Source organism: Pteronotus mesoamericanus, unplaced genomic scaffold, assembly GCF_021234165.1.
Source record: "Pteronotus mesoamericanus isolate MK-2021 breed Mesoamerican mustached bat unplaced genomic scaffold, CSHL_Meso_final contig_468, whole genome shotgun sequence".
NCBI lineage: Eukaryota > Metazoa > Chordata > Mammalia > Chiroptera > Mormoopidae > Pteronotus > Pteronotus mesoamericanus.
In genome coordinates, this window is record NW_026555176.1 from 970,200 (window position 1) to 988,481 (window position 18,282).

At 36.9% G+C, this 18,282-nt stretch overlaps 1 protein-coding gene across 1 annotated transcript in view; it reads right to left on the bottom strand.

Moving 5' to 3' along the window:
* Positions 1-5,761: 5,761 nt before the first annotated feature.
* Positions 5,762-18,282, bottom strand: part of FERRY3 (FERRY endosomal RAB5 effector complex subunit 3) — a 53,440-nt gene continuing 40,919 nt past the window's right edge. Inside the window, exons 12-14 of the mRNA XM_054577955.1 lie at positions 7,798-7,855; positions 7,144-7,211; positions 5,762-6,546 (exon numbers count right to left, since the gene is read on the bottom strand). Of these exons, the coding sequence (XP_054433930.1) occupies positions 6,454-6,546; positions 7,144-7,211; positions 7,798-7,855 (219 nt within the window). The 3' untranslated portion in view covers positions 5,762-6,453. The remainder of the gene's footprint in view (positions 6,547-7,143; positions 7,212-7,797; positions 7,856-18,282) is intronic.

The following is an 18,282-nucleotide window of genomic DNA, read 5'->3' on the forward strand; positions in this document are numbered from 1 at the left end:
AGGGCCACACAGAAACTCTTTAATAAAAAAGAGGAGCTGAGGCAAAGACCAGAGACTCGGCAGAACCTGTGCTCACGTGTGTATGCGCTGCAGCGACTCTGCCAAAAAAGAACTCAGTGATAGGATCATGTTGAAGGGACTGTGGGAAACCAACCCAGCACAGCTGGTGAGCAGGGGACTGTGCAGAGTAGAGTTTGGGCCCAAGTCTTCTGTGAGGGCAACAAGCTGGGGGCCTGGATGACTAGGAGCTGAATACCTGAGGTTCCCTGCAGCCAGGCAGGTGTGCCCAGCCCCCACCTGTGGGATTACAGGCTCTGTGGATCAGTGAGGCCAGGCTCAGGAGTCCCTTGCTGGGCATGTCTCCGCAGGGGAAAGGAAAACTCTGAAAGGGCCCTTTTTACGACTCTGAGAGTTACACTGATCCTCGAACCCTCATCAACTGAAATCAGCAGAGCAGATTGGAGACAGGCACAGCAGTAGGTGTTCAGGGCCCCGCCCAGCCTCGGGGCCTAGACAGAGCTGCTTTCTGCTTCAAGCAGGAAAGAGCTGCCCCTTTTATACAGATTCGCTCCTCACAGGAAACACACAGCTAATTCACTAGAAACCATACATTATTGGAGTCACCAAGATATGTGATAAGGGCGCAGTGCAACTCTCATCTTTCCTGAAGACTGAAAAACAGTGCCCGCCACCCCATCACCCCGGCCCCGCCTCCCCGTGGGGGTCCATGACACGGGGCTTGTTCCTACCCTACCGATTGCACCAGAAGCCCCCTCTGGAGGCAGGTGAAGGTACTGGCAGTCCTCTCGGGTCACTAAATGAACCGTCACTCCTGGGCCCCAGGCTGAGTGAAAGCTGGCAGGGCAGAACAGTGGGGACTAGCCAAATCTGAAGGAGACAGCCACAAACTGTGGATCGTTTATAGTCCCAAACAGCCTGCCTAGGGCGAGACTAGGACACCATCTGACACCAATTTTATTCCTAGATCCTCATTATTTTTGTATTTCAAATCTCAAATTTTACCATTCCCTTCACCTACTCCATTTTGCCTTCTTCCTGCCCTTCCTTTTAAATTTTACTTTTTCTCTGTCTTAGCGTGGTTTTCATTTCCATTACGATTTCTTCCCTCTCTATCCTCTCAAAATCATTTTTATTTCCTCTAGATATCTCTTCAGCTTCCCCCCCCCCCCCCCGTTTTCCTTCTCATTCCCATTCCACTGGTATTAATTCTTGCTCATTTGTTGTCGATATTGCTGTGGTGGGTCTTCCTTTCCAATTTGGTTCCAATTATTGTCACTATTGTTTTTTTTTTTTAAATGTAAACCTTATACTATACTCTCCCCTTTTCTTTCTTCATTTTCTATTTCCCACTCTTATTTCCCCTCCATCCTCTCAAAATCATTTTTCTTTTAGTAAGTCATCTCATACTCATTTTTTTCTTTCTTATAATAGTTTAGTCTCTTTACACTTGTATTAATACTGGTTCATTTGCTGTTGATAGTGTGGCTGTGGGTGGGGGTTATTATGGCGGGTGTGGGTTTTGTTTCCTAGGTTGTTTTCTGGCAGCACCTGTACAACAGCATACAAGATGTGGTGCACAGTGTGACTCTCAGCCACCAGAAGAAAGAACCCACCAAAGGATGACCCAACAACCACCCAAAACCCAATAATAACAAGAGAGCCCACATAAAAGGTATAGAGAGCATCCCGAGAGCATCCAGCTTAGGAGATCAAGGAGACTGAACCACTGAGTCCCACAGGCCTCCTACCAGAGGTCACACCAGAAGACAGGGAGTCAAAGCAGTGCAATCTTACATGCAGAAACAAACTAGAAGAGTCGTCTAAAATGGGGAGACAAAAAAAATCCCCCAATCAAAAGGAAAAGAGGACTCCCCAGAATGAGTGCTAAATGAAATGGTGGCAAGCAGTCTATCAGATATTGAGTTCAAAATAAAGATAAGGATGCTCAATGGCTCAGTGAGAAGTACAAAGGACTCTATGGGAGCTACAAAAAACTTATAGCAAACTACACTAGACACTATCATTAAGATCCAGGAGGAAATGAAGAATACAATATCTGAAAGGAAGAATACACTAGAAGGAATTAAAAGCACGCTAGATAAAGCAAAGGGTTGAATCAGTGAGCTGGAGGACAAGGTAGAAAAAAAACTCCCAGAGCAAAAAAAGAAAAAAGACACAAAAAGAACAAAAAGGGTTTAAGGGACTTGCAGGACAACATGAAATGTAGTAATATTTGTATCATAGGGATACCAGAAAGAGGAGAGGAGGAGCAAGGGATAGAAAATCTGTTTGAAAAAGTAATGGCCTGGCCTTCTGGTCAAGATGGTGGCACAAGCAGACATGGCTCACCTCTTCACACAACCACTCAAAATGACAATTAAAATGTAGAACCACCATCACTCAGAACCATCAGAAATCGAGTTAAATGGAAGTCTGACAACTACGGAATTAAAGAAACCACATCTATATAGATTGGTAGGAGGGGCGAAGACACAGAATGGACTATTCCCTCACCCATATGTGGTGGATAAAAATTTGGAAGGGGTATCTCAGGAGCGAGGAGTCTCATCCCCACACCCAGGCCCACCAGCCCAGGGTTCCAGTGCCACAAATATAAGTCCCCAAAACTTCTTGCTGCAAAACCCAGTGGGGATTGAGTTGGTGGAAGTAACTTCTGGATCCCGGAGCAGTTCCTCTTAAAGAGCCCACACATGGACTTACCTACTTAGACTTACTCTCTCTAAGCTCCAGCATAGGGGTAGGGGTAGTAGCTTGAAAAGCAGGAGTGGTATACAGGGAAAAACTGAAGTGTCTGGCATCAAGATGAGGAGAGGCCATTGTCCCTTTTCTAAAAGGACAATGTTCCCATGTTCCCACAGAGCTGGCAAGCTGGAGTCATATCTGAGACTCCCTCCATCTGGCTAACACTGTTTGACCTGCCTTGGAGAATCCCAGAGACTCTGCCCCACCCAACTTATGGGCTCACCCAAGCTGTTTTCCGTGTGAATTGCTGATCTTGGCTTGTGCTGAACAACTTCCTAAATCCTCTCAAACAAGCAATAACTAGCCTCAGTGAGCCCCAGGCCTGGCAATAGCAGCAGCCAGCATAAATTTGGAGCTTGGTTTTGCCTGGGAATCTCCAAGCCCAACACAACTAGCAGCCATCTCAGGTTGCTTTATAGCTCAGACAGGGTGGCCCCAGGCAAAACACAGGTGGGGGTTGACCTTGGCTTGCACTACCTGGGGAAACCCCAGGGTCTGCATGCCCAGTGGAAGGTTACAGACCATTTTGGAGTGCCACCATCCTGCCCTTGCACAGCTGATCCTTTGACTTGTGTGAAAAAGTCACAGAAATTCAGAAAGCACAGTGTCCCAATCAAGATGAAGCCAAAGAGGTCCACTCCAAGACATATCATAATTAAAATGGCAAAATTTAAAGACAAACAGAGGATCTTAAAGGCAAAAAAGGAGAAACAGATGGTAACATACAAGGGAGATCCAATATGGCTGGCAGCTGACTTCTCGACAGAAATGCTATAAGCTAGAAGGGAATGACAAGAAGTATTGCAAGTAATGAGAAGTAAAGGCCTGCAACCAAGACCTCTATCTAGTAAGGCTCTCACTTAAAAAGGAAGGTTAAATAAGGAGTTTCCCAGGAAAAAAAGGCTAAGAGTACATCTTGAAACTGGCATTGCAAGAGATGCTAAAGGGGCTGCTTTATGAAGATGAAGACACAGAGGGGGTGGGGAACACAGGTACAAAAGGAAAGGCAGTAAGTAGCAATCAATAACAACTTTAAAAGTAAATGGATTAAATGCTCTGATCAAAAGGCATAGGATAGTTGAATGGATTAAAAAAACACCCATCATCTGAATATACGCTATCTACAAGAGCCCCACCTCAGAACAAAAGATCCACACAGACTGAAGTGAAGGGATGGAAAAAAGTATTCCAAGCAAATGGACATGAAGAAAAACCCCACCATGGTAGCAATTCTTACATCAAACAAAGTAGACTTCAAAAGAGAAGCTATGAAAGGAGACAAAGAAGGTCAGTACATAATACTTAAGGGAATACTCCATCAGGAAGATAGAACTCTTGTAAACATATATGCACCCAACATAGGAGCACCTGAATATATAATGAAAATCTTGGAGGACTTCAAGAAAGATATCTACAGCAACACAGCCATCAAAGGGATTTTATGCCCTATTGTCAACCATGGACAGATCTTCCAAGCAAAGAATCAACAAGGATATTGTGGCACTGAATAACACTCTAGATTAAATAGACTTAATTGATATAAACAGAATCTTTCACCCCAAAGAAGCATAATATACAAGGGTGGGAAGAAGGGGAAAGGAATAGTTAAGGAACGCCCATGAATGACGCGTGGACAATCGGGTGGGCATTGATTGTGGGAGCGGGGGGTGTGCTGGGTAGAGAGCAAAGGGGAAAAAATGTCACAACTGTAATAGAAACAATAAAATATTTACTAAAAAATATATATAATTATTACCTTAAATTATATATTTGTTATTAGCTTAGTGGTTGGTGTGCCTTCATGTCACTGATAACATCATAAGCATTATCCTCATCTTACAATTTCTGTAAACCTCATAATATAGTACCATGTGAATAATGGATACATAAACTACATCTTCATTCAAAGGCCAAATAGAAACTTTAAATTCCCCTGAGTGAAAGCCATCACTTTATAAATAATTTAATAAAACATCCTCAAAAAAACAAAGGAAGGGCTGGGGAGCAGCACTCACCAAGCTTCTGTGAATGAACCCTAAATCCTACACTGTGACCCTGGATGCACCCTTCAAGCTGCTGATTATACACTTAGTCACAGAAATTCTGTGGAAAAATTCTCAATACCTCTTTTTCAATGCCTTTTATTAATTGATCCCACTACAGTCACTTCCAAGTTGACCCGTCACATTATAAACTCATAGTCTCGGACGCTGCTCTAGTGCACCCCTAATTTCTACCTCTGTCTACTCTCCTTCGCATTAGAATCAGTCTTCATGGTAACAGTAGTGCCTAGATTGGTTTCTCGCTCTAATGGCAGAATACTTACTCTTTCCCTGGTGAGATCACCAGCTTCCTTGGAAAAGAATTTGGAAACTGTTAGCATGTAATGAATATAGTCTGGAGTGGGTATACTCCATAGTGTTGTTACTTGGACAATCATTTCCTTGAGTAAAAAGTCAAGGCACTTTCTATGTTATGGGGAAGCATTTCGCATGCCAAGAATTTCTCTAAGTTACTAAATTTAGGCATACTAAGAGAGTGCTCTTTGTTTCTTGGAATCAAGATACACCATTTTATTATGCCAAAGGTCCTCCATACCATTCCATTGGCCAGTTACAACATCCATACAATTAGAATTTGATGAAACGATTGCTTTTGTAAATGCCTTTGGTCAGTGCAGTCACTCCTCATTGCAAATGTTATAGATGGGATACATAAGTGATATGCTGCATTTGAAGAAGTATTTCTACAAGGAAAGACAATAGATAAGAAGAGGAATCAGAGCAGCGACAGAAATAGGGACATAGTTATCAGCAAAAAAAAAAAAAAAAAAAATGCAAGTAGAAGAATGATTAAGGAAGCTGAAAATGCAGAAAGCAGGATGGAGAAATAGAAATGATCCTGTCTGACCATCACAATGTTGATGGACACTTAAATACTGCCAGATGCTGGTTTAGACTAAATTTTCATTGGGCTTGCAAATTAGCACATTATTTTCCCAGACCATGAAATGTTATTAACAGACAAGGGCAAGTCACACAGGAAAGATGAGACAGGGGTAAAGAATCCAATGTCTTTTCCTGATTACAAACTTATAAAACCTTAAAAAGAATACATTAAAAGCAAATTTTGAAATAGAATTTTAAAAAGTATACCTCATATATTTGTGTTTCTACAAAATGATTTTCATAAGACATCCATACTTGCAATATATATTCCAGTGGTTTTTAATTTTTATTTGGCAAAAATGATAGAGGAAAGGTTTTATTTGTATGCTTAATTAAGTGTTGTACCTGATATGATTCATACCTTTGGGAAAAGACAAATGTCTTCATAAAATGCAGTGAACACTCTCCTACAGCAAGTGTTCATGAGTGATATATACAAAGTTTTATCCTACTAATATTTGCAGATAGAACATGACAACAGAAAAAAAGACATTTTTATCACAAAGAGACTTTAACAATAAACATATCTGTAAGGGGCCGATCACTAGCCTGTATGGTAGATGAATCTGTGGAATGTAACAGACATCTATAATGATTTGATTTGTAGCTTGGGTCGCAAGTTCTCTTTTTGGGCCTCTTTTGCTTGACAGAGTCCCGGCATAGCTGAAGGTGCTGGAGACTGTGACAGTCCTCTTCCGCCAGCATGTTGCTCTATAGGGCTTCAGTGCTTGGATGTCAGAGTAAGTGTTGATGATACTCGGAAGATCTGAGGAAGCATGTTACTAAGTTGATAAAACATTTCTTCAGAAATACTCTGTAAGAGGTTAAAAAAAAAGTTTGTTAAATCATCACTGTTTTTTTAAAAATTTAAAGTATTTTAAATTAAACTAGTTCTAGACATGGAGTGCAATATGTAAAAAATTATCTTTCATGACTGATATTATACTGCATAGCTATGGACAAGGGGTGTTTTCCTGGCTTTATCTTTGAAGAACCTACATTGCTTCTATCAAATAATAGGTCTGATGACCAGAAAGACACCTAGATAACACCAGTATAATCAATAATAAAAATACCACTAATTTGCTATGGTCTACATAGAATACAGAACCATTCTCTGTTAATGCCCTTATTTATGAACTCTTCAAAATCTATATAACACAAATGTCAAAAAAAAGGAAAGATGAGTCAAGTTTGGTTTTGGGGGTAAATAAAAAAATCCCCTAAGTGGTAGGTGCTAACATCATTGACAATAAACTAAGTGCCTTTATGGCATCCAAACACTTTCCCCTTAAGAAAGAGGAGGCTGTTAGCATTTTGTTGTATTGAGTTTAGGGCAGAGTGCTCAAATATCTGTGAAAAGTACTGTAACAGAGATTAAATTGAGGTGAGGTATATTAAGATAACACACCTGTGGTACCAGAAATTGTACTGTCCTAGAAATTCCTCCATCCCATGAAGCCATTTCCATCATGAAACCTAAAAGAGAACAAAAGACTTTGCTGAATTATGAGTCCTGGTCGTCAAACCTACCAGTCCTTTACTGAAATAAACTGAATTTTCACTGTAGGGCTTCATGACTTGATTTTTTAGGTAGCCACTTACTGTAACAGAGGTTAAGCCTAAAGGACAGATAAACTTCCACAATTTGATTTTTCCATGCCAGAGATATTTAACATCACTTTGTCAACATACTCTTACTTATGATTTCTCCAGGCCTATTCAGAATCCACACAATAAAGCCAAAACAGGTATTGAAGCATAGTTAAACATGTGGCTCTAATTTTCTTTTAAAGAAAATAAAAGGCAATAAAGAACAAGCTATAATCAGAGCAAAATATAATTAACATACAAATGTCCTGTATTTCAAGAGGACTAAATATTTATTTTGTGACCATAAAAAGATAAGTAAAAAAAAGCCCATTATGAAATATTTGCTTGTTAAACTGTTTAGCTGAGGTGCCAGGTGGCAGGAAACTTTCATATTCTTTCTCCTGGGTTGCTCTACTTTCAGTATTTGAGAAGAAGAAATATAGGCTGTTGTTAAATATAAGGTTGTGCTTACCTTTGACACACTTAAACACAAGTTCTGCTCTCCTTAAGCACCATGGTATTGTCATTTCCTAAGAACAGAAACAAAACAAATCTTGTTTCTAACAGAATTCTGTAAAAAATCATATAGTCAGATCTTAATCCATAATGTTGGTCATCCAGTTAATGAACAGATTCAGGTAACACATTTCAGCTGGGCGGGCCTCTTTTGATTTTTTAGGTATATGACTTCTTCCATCTGTTATACTATACTTGTAAAATGCTAATTTAATTAGCCTAGTAGGTATAAGTTTTAAAACAGCAGCATGGGAATTGACTGTGGGAACGAGGTGGGTGGGATGGGCAGAGGAGGGCAGAGGAGGGCAGAGGGGGAAAAACTGGGATGACTGTAATAGAATAACAATAAAAAATTATCAAAAAACCTTTCTAGATAATTCTAAATATAAATGATGTAGAAACTCCACCAAATACTCTCAATATATTAGCATGAGTAAGTCTATTAAATTATATAATATTTGAATAAGTAATGCATTAAAATTTTTTATTATAACAGATGTAATAGAAATAAACAAACACCCCATCCCAGCCGCCTAACAAACCAAATGTATTCATTTTTCTATGTTCCTGTCTAATAATCTTTGGCTAAGTAAGCACAAAAATACTGGTGTCAGACTCTAACCAATACATTTATAACTTCCCATAGTTGCCATCAGTGATTATGCCATTGTTAATTCTATTTCTTTTCACTATCATCTGAATTATTTCCTCATGTTCCATGTCTTCATAATTATAACAATAAAATGTTTATTACTTCATTATTATGATTCTCAATCTTTTGGGACCTTTTAATTGTTTTACTCTTAAAAATCACTGAGGACTCCAATGTGTTTTTGTTTATGTGGACTATCTCCTGATATTTATTGCATTAGAAACTAAAACTGAAAAAATCTTGCTGACACCCAGAAGGGGCTAGGATTCTGGGGAATCTTCAGAACACAATTTAAAAATTTGTTTTATTGAATTAATAGATCAAAATTTATTTAAACAGCCGATTATAGCTAGATTTCCATTTTTGTTAATAATATTGCAGTAAACATACTAATGCATATGCATGTGCATATGTATATCTATTTATATCTATTTATCTTTATCTTGTTTTTGAATAATTTCTTGGGATACTTATTTCTGTAGATTAGTGAAATAAAATTTAGGTTCTTCCCTAAAAGGTTATATAAATTTACATTAGCCATTAGCAATGTATGCACCATTAAATCTAACCATATGTTCACCAGCATCTGGACATTAAAATATGACTCAACACTATTACTAATTTAATATATCTAAACTGACATTACTGTGATAGTTTTAAAAAAGAGACTTTATGTTTTGAAAGTTTTAGGCTTACAAAAGAATTATATACTCCCATACTCAGTTTTCCGCATTATATACATTAGTATGTTATTCAAAGTGAGGCCATCTAGCTATCTATCATGTATTTTGTAGGATGCCTTCTTTGGAATTTGTTGTTTTTCTGATGATTAGACTTGAGGTATGGATTGTGGTAGGAAGACTACAGGGGTAAAATGTCTTTTTCAATACATCATACCAAGGGTACATACTATCAACATGATTTAAGATCACTGATATTGACCTGGATCACACGGTTGAGGGTAGTGTTTTTCGCATTCCTCTCCTATAAATATATTTCCTCTACCCCCTGAAGTTTTCACACTGTACTCTTTGGAAAGAAGTCACCCACTGTGAGCAGCACACACTTAAGAGAGGAAGATTTTTTTGCTCCCGTTCTTAAGAACGGAGTGTGTACATAAATTATTTGAAATTCTTCTACATGAGAGATTTGTTTATTCTCATTTATTCATTCATTCAATCATCTGTTTAATCAATATGGACTCTAGGATCTTTTCTTTAGATGTTGGGTTATAATTCAATGATTATTAATTACCAAACCATTTCTCCATCTTATTCTAATTGACCTTTCTGACATAATTCATATTAGTGACCATTCCCTTTATTCATGAAACTTGCTGACCCATCTTGGGGGCTGGTGTGTCACTGAATTATTCTAGTTCTTCACCAAACTTTGAAGATCTTTGGACCTCATGTCTACTTATTGCTATGGCTTCCTATCTAGTTTCCTGAACTCCAATTATTTCCCACCCTCAAACCACTGATTTGGCTGATTTATCCTAAGTACATTTATGATATTATATCCCTGTTTAATAACTTATAATTGCTTCCTATTGTTTCCTGAATAATATCTAAGGCTTTCTTTTAGTATTCAAGGCTATTTACATTGGGACCAAAACTACCACAGCTTCTAGACTTTTACATTAAAAAATGGTTTCACTCAAGCATGTATCCACCTTTGCCTGAACATGATCTGCAACGACGGTCACCCCTGTCACCTCCTCCCACTCTGCCTTAAGCCACTTCTTCTGCCTAGGGTGCCCTTCCTGTTATTTCCATCTGTTGAAATCTGATCTTCATTCTCCAATGTCCAGTTTAACTTCCTTCTCCCTCATAAAGTGTTCCCCCAGCTACAAATGGTGTTGCTGCCCTCTGAACTCCAAAAGTACTTGTTCTTTTATCTCAACAATCACATTTTACCCTGTTTTTTCCAGCGGCGGGGGGGGGGAGGGGGGTGTGTGTGTGTGTGTGTGGAGAAGGGATAGGTAAGGAGATGGGATTTACATTTTCTTAAGTTGTGTGCCCTCTAAAGGTACAAACCACTTTTTATTCACCTTTATTACCTTTATTTACAATGCTGCTATAATACTGAGCATGTAGATGCTCAAAAATTAAGGTCAAGTGAATCATTGTTTTATTTATAGAAATTTAAAAAGATAGTGACTTTCTCTGTAGAAAAAAACTTTGATAGGAAACTACTTTTTGTGTCCAAGATATTTTAAGATCGATAAATAAAAGAGGTCTAGTCACTGAGAGGGCTAAAAAGTAAAGAATCCTCTTTTCCAAAGTTCCAGAATCTTATAAAAATGACTAGTAGAATTTTCTGATATTTAAAGCTTCAAAGTTCACAAAGAGGAACAGTGCCTTACGGGAGTACACATATGCACAGAGTGACAAGGTTTTATCTTTGGCTTGCTCCTCCCCAGTTAAAGTAGTAATAATAATAATAATAATAATAATAATCATAATCATAGTAAAAATAATAAAAACCAGAGAGAGCAAGGTGATTAAGAAATATCCACCTACATACAGCTAAGGAGAAATGCTGATAGCTCTTAAAACTACAGTAGTAATATTTTATTTTTCATGGAATTTTACAATGTATATAATTTGCATTTCACAAGAAATCTTTATAAATTTAAAAAAGAAAAGAGAAAGGTACAGTGAATCACCCAAGGTCATGGGACAGTGTGAGGCCTGCATTTTCATTTTCTTAACAGCATCTTCTGATGAACAAAGGTTTTAAATTTTAATGAAGTATGATTTCTTGTGTTTCTTTTACAGCTCATGTTTTTTGTGTCCTAACAAATCTTTGCTTAACCTGATGTCATCAAGGTTTTCTTTTATCTTTTCCTCTAGAAGTTTTATACTACTAGCTTTTATGGTTTAAGTCTATGATCCAATTGTAGTTGATGTTTATGTATGATGTGAGGTAAAAGTCAAATTTATTTTTGTCTGTATCAATATCCAATTCTTTCAACACTAGTTGAAAACACTATCTTTCTCCCATTGAACTGCCTTGGCATCTTTGCTGGAAATCAAAGGACCATATACACATGGATTTATTTTTGGACTTTATAGTCTGTTCCTTTGATCCATAGCCAATTCTTCTGTTAATGTCACACTGTATTGGTTACTGTAGCTTTACAGTAAATTTTGAAATCAAAGGTGTAAGCTCTCCAACTTATTTTTCAAAATTGTTTTGGCTCTTTTAGGTCTTATGCTTTTCATCTAAATTTTATAATGACCTTGTTACTATCTTCCAAATTGCCTTATACAGATTTTGATGAACACATAAGTCTATATAGATCACTTTGAGGAGAACTGGTATCTTATCAGTATTGAGCCTTCCAACCCAAGAACACGGTGTATCTCTCCAATTATTTAGGTCTTTTAAAATTCTTTCAGCAACCAACAGCTCAGTTCCCTAGTTGCTAGATCACTTTTCATAACATGTTTTCACTTGAAGACATTTTAAGTTGTCATCAAGTTCTTTAAAGGCAGTTGTCAACTTTTTATGGTTTGTGTCTCACAAATCCAGTGCCTCAAACCTTGTTTATCTATTTATATGTTTGGTTGTTTCTGCTGGTTTTCAATCATGTTGTTTTATTTCCTTAAGAGCTTACTTATCTTTCACTTATGTTAAACATTTTATTGAAGGATCTTATACAGGAACAAATACTAAACTATAACTGAATATTTGTATCACCTTAAAATATTACTGTAAAAACACACCATTTTTCAAAATACCATGAAAATAATCATAATCAAGGAATTATTATTTATACTATTATAAATAAGGTACTCATATTTATATATATAACAAAGCATTATTTAACAGTAGCTTGTCTTATAATCTATAACTTACTGACATTTATGATTAGCCTCTGAATTATTTCAAGCTAAGGTCAAGCCTGAAATCTTTATCAATTAAAAAAAAAAAGAGAAAGGTATGAGAATAACTAACATGAATTGTAAGCACAGAGCTTCAGTAGGGCTGACTTTAAACACAAACATGCAGAACATATTATTCCAATGTTTTAAAATAAGGATAATAATGATGAAAGATTGAAGCACCAGTTAGATCAGGGATGATTCTAAAGGTTTGACCAAAAGTAGATGGGAAAAAATAATGAAGTCCTTTCAATGCGTCCATCCTCCAAAGATCATCATCTTTTATTCATTAATACCATGCTTTCTTGCTATTTGCATATGTGTGGTTAATAGCATGTGATAGAGCAAATATCTTTGAGAAGAAATGGAGAACTTTACACTCTTCAGAATGATGTGAACTAATGTAAAGTTTCATCAGTGTTATATAGAGAACACAGCAAAATACCAGTTCATGATAGGATCCCAGGCTATCTTTGAAGTAATAGACATTTTAATTTTTAGATGATATAAACGGTCATATTCATTTACTTTAATTCTGCTTAGCAGTACATGAATCTGAAAGGAAATGTTAAACAGTTACATGGACATAAATCTGCACATATATCACCCTGTTTTTAAATCTCCCATTTGTCTACACAGAGACTCCAACCCAAACATCTTTGCAGTTTTTCTCTGATTAAAACCAGCATTGGAAAGAATGGCTTTGAGTACTTGCAAAAGGTAAACTGTAGGCTTTAGAAATCTATTAGGTCATGAAAAGACATCATTTATTGATGTCATCATGGGATGTGGCCTGCAGTCTCATAAGAAGCTTTTTTCTAGAAACAAATCTTAGTATAAATATTACATAGGAGATGGAGTATACAACATAGTGGGTCACGTAACAGTATAGAAAGTTTTAGATCATGAGTTCTAAGTAATGGCAAAGTAACAATCATACTGTCACACCTGTGAGAACACATTGTGAAAAAAAGCCATTGAAAATGCTGAACAGATCATGTGACACACTTCAGACTTTGGAACAAGGCAGAAAATTGGGCCTACTGTTACTGTAAAACAGTCAATCAAGCATCAGGGAAGTCTCTGCCCACTGGCCAAGATGGTGGCAAGGGGAGGTTCTTATGCTGAGCACATGGAAAGTTAGAAAGATAATTGGACAGGAAAAAAGCCCCCCCCCCCATTCCTATAAGAACTGCAGACTTGGGCAGGGAGACGGTCTTTTAGATGGGAGCCCACCATTCTCCCAGGTTGTGTGGCAGCTGAATAAATCTGTTTCCTTTTTGTACCACACCTGCCTCACAAATTTGGCTTTTTGTGCATAAGGCAGCTGAACTTTGGTTTTTGTTAGATAACCCTATGGCTATACTGTAGATGGTATGTGGGGACCGAATACACAAAATAAATTCTAAACTTGTGAAATTAAAATTAACATGCCAATTTGATTATAATTGCAGGTGGTACCCTCTATCTACAGTTAATGGCCATACTTTGACTACTTAACTTGGATCTTCTCCACCATCACCAACCACAACAATTACAACAACTATAATTATTCAACAATAGTAAAAAATAAAAGAAAGTCAAGAATGCAAGGTTCTTGATGTGCAGGTTCATTCCACATCTATCAGGTTAGACTGACTCCAGTATAACAGTGTCTTCAAATCACAAATTAGGGTAAGAAGCTAAACTGCAGAGGTAATTAAGATTTAGATGGTATATATTTTCAGGTCTTTACTGTATGTCTTGGAAGTTAGATATCAGAATTATTTTCTGAGTTTATTTTCCATGAAGGAAATTGCAAGACTACTTTTTACTCCCAAGTATGTGCTGCTGAGGTACCTGACGTACTTGTATTAATTTGTTTCCCAGCCATTATCAGGTGAGAACTAGTCTGGCTTTCTCATTTTTCACATTCAAAAATAATGGTGTAAGTACAACTACTTTGGGAAAGTATTTGGCTGTATCTACCAAAGTGAAACATATGCACACCCTGACACCTAGCAATTCTATCCCTAAGTATATACCCAACAGAAATGACAACATGTATGTATTAGAGTATTCATAGCAACATTCATCATAATAATCAAAACCTGGAGACTACGCAAATATCCATAAATAGTAAAATGGCTAAATGTGGCCTAGTCAAATGGAATGATATATAACAATGAGAACAAAGTCTACAACCACAAGAAGTAAATTTCACAAACAAAATATGAATGTAAATTTCACAAACAAAATATGAAATGAAAGAAGCCAGACACAGGAGTATTATGTAATTCATTCTACTTCTAAAAACTACAAAGATACACATAACTAATCTATGCTTTTCAAAGTGAAAATTGCAGTTGCCCTTTTGGAGGGACTGTGGTTTATGTGACTGTTAGGGAGCACGCGCGTGACTGGAAGGGAGCACGGGGGTGGCCTCTGGGGTGCTCGTAATGTTCTGTTAAATGACCTGGGTACTGGCTGCCCTGGTGTTCAGTTTGTGAAAATGTGAGATACACACTTATGATATATGTATTTTCTACAGATGTGTTATACTGTAATAAAAAGTTAAAACAAATGATATGACCAACCACAACAATTACAACAACTAAAATTCCCTAAGACTCAAATTATTCAACAATAGTAAAAAATAAAAAAGAAAGAAAGAAAAAGCCAAGAATGCAAGGTTATTAATGTGCAGGTTCATTCCACATCTATGAGGTTAGATTGGCTTCAGTGTAACAGCATCTTCAAATCACAAAGACCTACTCAGATAAAGCTAGTAATATCAGATTATCTTTCTTCTTGACGATAAGATTATTTCCTTTCCTTTGTTAAAAAGAAACTGCAATTAATTTCTATAGCTCTTTTTATTTACAATTGGGTATTGACTGTTCTAGACATTATCATCACACACAAGCTAAAATGTGGTAACTAGTGTCTAGCAATGGGTTTGTTAGAGGAAGAAAACACCTGAAAATGCTTTGGGATCCTTGAGGAAATCTGAGACAAGTATTACTGCTATATCCTGTGTAGTGTTGTCTGAGTTTATAGAACAAACTTCTTGACCTGAACAGATGTTTAAATACAACAAATGGTAAGATCAGGGCTCAATATACTTTTGTGAATTAAAATGGACACTTTGAAACAAACTTAATGTTCTGCAGCTGGCTGTCCCAATTTAAAACATGTAACTTTTGTAACCTTGTGGGAAAGGGCATGCTGGTAGTATCAGATGTCTGGAAGTAAATCCAAACTTAGTGACTTTTGGAAACACTGTTTTTGAGGTTGTTTCCCACCTACATATGACCATTTTTATAAACTGGTTAACCAGGAGTCCAGCTGCAAGAATGTTTGGATGTTTCCTTGTGGCTGGAATTCATCATAAACTTTCTTTGTTACTCCCCAAAGACACTTTTATAGATGGTCTAGTAAGTGATAACAACTTAACAATGGCTAAAAATTCATGATGGAACTAAGATTTTATAAAGCTACAGTGGGGAGGAAAAGAACATGTTTATGTCAATCTTTCCCTGATACCATATTAGGTATGACTGAGCTGACAGAAGTGAATGGAAGGAGAGATTATGAAGTATGAGGCAACTTTCAGGATGGAGCCAGAATTCTCTAAATCAGAATGATGTGTCTGATGAAAATACAAATGGATTATAAGTGGAAAACCATTTAAAATCATCTTGTATTACATGGCATTGATTTGTGTGTGTGTTTACATAGGGATTGCATTTAAAAATGAGGCCTCTTATAATCAGACTAAGTGGAGACTCAGTCACTCTAAAAAGCAAAATCAAAATTTTTTACACTGTACTCTACCATATAGCATTAACACACTTTTTTTTTTTTTGGTAAATAACTTTTAATAATCAATGATCAAATTTCCTTCCTGACATTCACACTATGCATTTACCAGATGGCCATTTTCCTTTTTACATGCTACCTTTACAACTAATGAAATTGAAGCAGTAATCAAAAAACTCCCAACGAACAAAAGTCTTGGACCAGATGGCTTCACAGGTGAATTTTACCAAGTGTTCAAAGAACTAACACCTATTCTCAAACTATTTCAAAAAATTCAAGGAGGGAACATTCCCAAGCTATTTTTACAAGGCCAGCACTTTCCTAATCCCAAAACCAGATAAAGACACTACAAAAAGAGTATTATAGGCCAATCTCCCTGATGAACACAGATGCTAAAATCCTCAACAAAATATTATCAAACGGATGCAGCAATATATTTAAAAAATCATACACCATGATCAAGTGGGATTTATTCCAGGGATGCAAGGTTGGCACAACTACAAATCAATAAACGTGATACACCAGATAAACAAAATGAAGGATAAAAACACATGATCATATCAACAGATGCAGAAGAAGAAACTGATAAAATCTAGCACCCATTTATGATAAAAGGTCTCAGCAAAGGGGGAATAGAAAGAACTTATTTCACCATAATAAAGGTCATATATTACAAACCCACAGCCAATATCAATGGGCAAAAACTATAAGCGTTTCCCTTAGGATCAGGAAAAAGATAGGGATGTCCACTCTCACCACTTTTACTCAAGATAGTACTAGAAGTCCTAGCCATAGCAATCAACAAGAATAAATAAATGCAAACAAAACTGGAAAGGAAGTAAAACTCATTACTTGCAGATGACATTATACTGTATATGAGGGGGGACCCAAAAGAAACAGAATTTATCTATAAAAAATTGTGTATTTATTTTTACATGTTTAAACTTCAGTCACTTTCAAGGTACTCTCCATGTGATGCAATACACCTATTGAGACTTTTTTCCATTGCTCAAAAAAGTTTTTGAACTTGTTGATTTTGATGCCTTTTTGTACTTCGGCCATTTTTTATTTCACTTTTTCTACATCAGCAAAATGTTTCCCTTTGAGGACTTTGTTTCATCCAGGGAAACAAACAAAAAAAAATTGCTTGGGGCCAGACCAGGTAAATAGGAAGGATGGATGGGGCATAGGTGTCATGCCATTTTTGGTCAAAAACTGCTGAATACTCAGCATGGTGTGGGCAGGTGCGCTGGTAAATCTCCCATCATGAAATGGGCAGACGCGTTGAAAGAATGTTTTTAAAAAAATTCACTGAAGCCAAACGCGGCCTCTCACAACACCACCAGCTGGTACACTGGTACAGATGGGTTCCTAGGACACTCACCTAGCTGGGGAATACTGTACTACAAGGGGCCAACTCTCCAGAAGATAATTTCATTTTTTGCGAGGGTTCTGCCCTCCCCTCGTAAAAAGAGCCTTAAAGATTCCACCAAAAAACTACTAGAACTGATAAATTAATTCAGTAAGGTAGCAAGATACAAAATAAATATCAAGAAATCAGTTTCATTTTTATACACCGATAATGAACTATCCAAAGGGAAACTAAGAAAACAATCTCATTCACAATTGCTTCAAAGAGAATAAAATACCTAGGGATAAATTTAACCAAGGATGTAAAAAGACCTATACTTGAAAAATGATAAGACTCTAAAGAAAGAAACTGAAGAAGATACAAATAAGTAGAAGCATATGCTGTGTCCATGGATAGGAAGAATTACCAACATTAAAATGGCCATTCTACCCAAAGCAATCTATAGATTCAATGCAATTCCTATCGAGATACCAATGACAGACAAAATATTACACAAATATATATGGAACCACAAAAGACCCCAAATAGCAACAGTTGTCTTGAGAAAGAAGAACAAAATTGGAGAAATCACACTACCTCGTATCAAACTATATATACTTGAAGGCCATAATAATCAAAACAGCATGGTACTGGTATAAAAACAAACATACAGATCAATGGAACTGAATAGAAAACCCAGAAATAAACCAATTCCTTTATAGTCAATATTTGACAAAGGAGGGA